General features: G+C 41.9%; 1 protein-coding gene across 1 annotated transcript; it reads right to left on the bottom strand.

Annotated features, from left to right (window-relative positions):
* Window positions 1-586: 586 nt before the first annotated feature.
* LOC311018260 (monocyte chemotactic protein 1B-like) lies at window positions 587-3,939 on the bottom strand. Its single transcript, XM_084017130.1, has 3 exons — window positions 3,711-3,939; window positions 1,923-2,040; window positions 587-1,317 (listed from the first exon to the last, which is right to left on the bottom strand). Exons 1-3 carry the CDS (start codon window positions 3,772-3,774, stop codon window positions 1,203-1,205), a joined length of 297 nt encoding a protein of 98 aa, XP_083873256.1. The 5' UTR covers window positions 3,775-3,939; the 3' UTR covers window positions 587-1,202.
* Window positions 3,940-4,229: the final 290 nt, after the last annotated feature.

The following is a 4,229-nucleotide window of genomic DNA, read 5'->3' as shown; positions in this document are numbered from 1 at the left end:
CTCTCTGGTTGTATAGACGTCTATGAGAAAATGGTCCAACTTCTCTCTGCTGGCCACCAGGGGGCGACTCCTCTCTGGTCGTATAGAAGTCTATGAGAAAATGGTCCTACTTCTCTCTGCTGGCCACCAGGGGGCGACTCCTCTCTGGTTGTATAGAAGTCTATGAGAAAATGGTCCTACTTCTCTCTGCTGGCCACCAGGGGGCGACTCCTCTCTGGTTGTATAGAAGTCTATGAGAAAATGGTCCTACTTCTCTCTTGATGTATTATCTCAGTAAACATTGTAAACATGAGTTTATGGTCTCATTTAGTACATTAGATTACTACAGTGATTCAAGTCAGTGAACTCACCACATTGATAACTGTTAGATTATTAATGTCAGAGATAATATCAGAGGAGGATTCAGATGATCCACATCCTTGGCTCCGCCCCCCACAGGTCTCATGGTCTGTTTGCACGTCTTCAGCATGAATGCTTCCACAAACTGGTTTTTATTAATTTTATTTCATATTTAAAGAAGGGGGAAGTGTTAAAATAATTGAAAGAGAAGAAATCAAACCCAGAAATTTGGTTTTGTTTGTCAAACTGCTTTTATTTAAAGGTTCAAGAACTGGAATTACAAACACAACTTTAAATAGAAAAGAAAAGCATCAGTTTACGTCACATGAAAACAGACAGACTCACTCTGGTTCAGTAATCAGCTTATACTCTACTGATGGCGGCGAGGCGTCCACATGACGCTGCAGCAGGAAGTCACACGTTTCACAGCCGGCGGTCCGGGAGAAACCCGCTAAGTAGGACCGGTTTGTAACGAGGGCATTGTTAACGAGGGCGTCGCTAACGAGGGTGTTGTTAACGAGGCCGTTGTTAACAATGTTCTGATGGAAACATGTTTCATTTCTAACAAACACATGACTTTCACCCAGGAGGTGGCTGTCGGTGTCCTGTGTGTCAACAGGGACTCTGAAAGGAGTTTAGTAGAATTTTTGTTTCTGTTTCATTTACAGCGTTTGTCACATTTAAACGTACAGTTTACACGTTTCCATGTGTTTTTGGTATCTCAGTTTGTATTTTTGCATATCGACAGACAGATAATTAACATATACACAAACAGTTCTGGTTTTTGAAGTCGCAGCATCACGACACATGAACCTGGCGGGTTATGTCCACAAAAAACTCTGATGGTGATGGTGTTGTCATGGTTACAGGTTGGACGTCTGCCCTGCGATGGACTTGGCGTCCAGGGAACTGACGAGCTTCTTCACCCACATACTCGAAGGTCTGACACACAGGGAACGCCCCGTCACCATCTTCAACCTGGACAGAGAGGAGGAGCGGTCAGAAGGAGTGGGTGTCGTCAGCAGGTAAGCCCCGCCCCCTAAAGCATCCCCTGCTTTCTGGTCTGGTGGACTCTAAATGGACCATAATGTACTAAATGAACATCATGCTGGATTGAAGAAGACTTGAAACTAGAGATTGAGACCATAAACTCATGTTTACAATGTACTGAGATAATACATCAAGAGAGAAGTAGGACCATTTTCTCATAGACTTCTATACAACCAGAGAGGAGTCGCCCCCTGGTGGCCAGCAGAGAGAAGTAGGACCATTTTCTCATAGAATTCTATACAACCAGAGAGGAGTCGCCCCCTGGTGGCCAGCAGAGAGAAGTAGGACCATTTTCTCATAGACTTCTATACAACCAGAGAGGAGTCGCCCCCTGGTGGCCAGCAGAGAGAAGTAGGACCATTTTCTCATAGACTTCTATACGACCAGAGAGGAGTCGCCCCCTGGTGGCCAGCAGAGAGAAGTAGGACCATTTTCTCATAGACTTCTATACAACCAGAGAGGAGTCGCCCCCTGGTGGCCAGCAGAGAGAATGCAGCTTTAAGGCCCTTGTGGTGGTGTCTCCTTGTACTCACAGAACGGCCGGGTTGGGGCAGCGCTGGCTGGTCCTGACGTAGCCCACCACCCTTGCACTGGGGACCTGGTCCTCGTTGAAGTTAAAGCAGCATCTCTTTGGACCTGAACCACGCAGACCTGCCAACAAATGGGTCCACAAATCAGCACACCCGGACAAGAACCAGGTATCTACTGATGGATACGGTTAAACCTTCTTACTTCATCACTCACACACAGTGTCATGTTCATGTCGGAGCATCATTTCATCAAATATTATTATTATTATTAAATATGTGCTCATGTTTAAATTAGAGTCTCTTCCATTGCTCCTTTACTTGGAACATTCTGTCAACATTAAAAAATACATCTCTGCATGTTTTTATTACAGTTTTTTTCAGTCACTAACAAGCGATTGTCCAACTAGTTGTCACATTTTTAAAACTCTAAACACAATTAGCACGGCATCGGTCTTCTGTGTCCAGACCATTCACACATTTCATGTTGTTTTCACACAATATGCAGTCAGTGAACACATTTCCACAATGCTTACATTTTCTTAACAGACAAGCTATACCTCCCAACAAAATATGGATTGTTTTTGTATTATTTATGAATGTTAACACACAACATCCCACAATAGCAAAAACAATATTCCAAACCTTAGATAAGGTATAAAAACCTCTGCTTCTGCAATGATATGAGTTCAAAAACAATATTTCTCAGCTGATAATAAACAAACAATTGAATAATTGACACACAGCTGATTTATGTTGGGTAAATTGGGCCAACCACAGCTGATTCCAGTCTGGCTTAGACTCAGTGGCAGGGGTTATTTTTTTCTACTACACTGACACTTATACAGTAAAAGGAGGACTTTGAGGAGTGATGTTTTCAGAAACAGAAACAGAAAAAGACAAACTTTTTATCTGGGCTTTTTGCTGTTGTTTTTTTGTTCAGAATGCTCTTGTGTGTTTCATGGATATTTTGTTGTAAGCAATACTGTAAAACTTCTTCTGTTCTATCATACTGTAAACAGTATTTCTACTGTACCTCCTGCAGTAAACAGTAAAGGAAAAAAAAACTGATTTGCTTTTTACTGGAATGCTTTTGAATGTGAACATTACATGTAGACATACAGTTCCCAACCAAGAAATGTCATGTAAAAACGGTGGATTGCATGTTTTACATGCAAATACCTGTAAAACCGAAACATAAAAGTCTATGCAGTTTTTGTAAACAATAGCCAGTATTTTGAAACCTGGTGTACTTTGATTGACTGCATGTATCTTGTGAAGTGAAATCAAGTGTTATTCTTTGACAGAAAGATTTCATTTTGAGTCATATTTCAAGTGTTTTGGTAAAGTTCGTGTTTTGCAGAGAAAGATGTGTTCTATTTTGAAATGAAGAGTTTGTATATATTTAACAAAGTGTGTTTTTGTATCTGAAGTATGGATAAGCGCTTGTTAGAAGATCGCAAAAACAAAGAACAAACCGCAGAAATCAGAAAGCTGGATTACTGACATCAACACAGTTATTGTTTCCTAGAAAGTTCTCTGAAAAGTATAAGTTATATCAGTATATACGTATATAAGAACAGTTAAATGTGTATTTGATGTATTTTCTTTCCACCAATGGACCAAAACCTCCAAATCAACCAGAGCATGAAAAACACTGATCAATCAGTTTTCTCTTTAAAGTGATCAATAATGTTAGAATAATAGAATAATGAGACATATTATAACCTTATCAATTACAAAGGTCACCTGTCTCACTCACTGGTCGGGTGTTAGTTAACCTGTCTCACTCACCTTCAGTCAGGGAGACGGCCAGCATCAGGACCACCAGGCACACAGCGAGACGGGAAGCAGCCATATTGAGGTGTTGTCTTCTCAGTGGAGTAGTGGATCTGTATCAGACCTCGGTCCAGTCCTCCTTTATATGGTCCAGGAGCCTCATGGGGAGACCCAGACCTTCTGCTGGGACTTCACGATGACGTGTCGCGGGCGCCCCCTCCATTGGGGATTTGCCATTTGAGTCTCATGAGGGTTAGATTAGTTCACTTCTCTAAACACACCGGTCACTGATCCTTTAAATGAAGAAGTACTTTATTCTAGTCTGATGTGATTTCCCTGAGAGCCTCACGTCACCAAAACTACCGTGGTTCTGCTTGCCGCATATTCATTTCAGTAGTGAATTTGTGCCCTCGGGGTCGGTCAAGTGGGTGCAGCTTAGAAACCTGGTTTCAGAGGGTCCAGGAGACCCCTGTGAAAGAATCCGCTTGTGTCACTGGTTCAGATGAGATTTAATCACTGTCAGTGGAGAAAGAA

Source organism: Eutrigla gurnardus, assembly GCF_963514095.1.
Source record: "Eutrigla gurnardus genome assembly, chromosome: 9".
Taxonomy (NCBI): domain Eukaryota; kingdom Metazoa; phylum Chordata; class Actinopteri; order Perciformes; family Triglidae; genus Eutrigla; species Eutrigla gurnardus.
Note: the sequence above shows the minus strand (reverse complement) of the source record. Positions and strands in the feature narration are given on the sequence as shown.

Coding starts and splice junctions, on each gene's coding strand:
- LOC311018260 (XM_084017130.1), bottom strand. CDS start 3,774: ATGGCTGCTTCCCGTCTCGCTGTGTGCCTGGTGGTCCTGATGCTGGCC. Junction 2,041..3,710: donor GGCCGTCTCCCTGACTGAAG/GTGAGTGAGACA, acceptor ATTTGTTGGCAG/GTCTGCGTGGTTCAGGTCCA. Junction 1,318..1,922: donor TGCCCCAACCCGGCCGTTCT/GTGAGTACAAGG, acceptor CTCTCTGTCCAG/GTTGAAGATGGTGACGGGGC.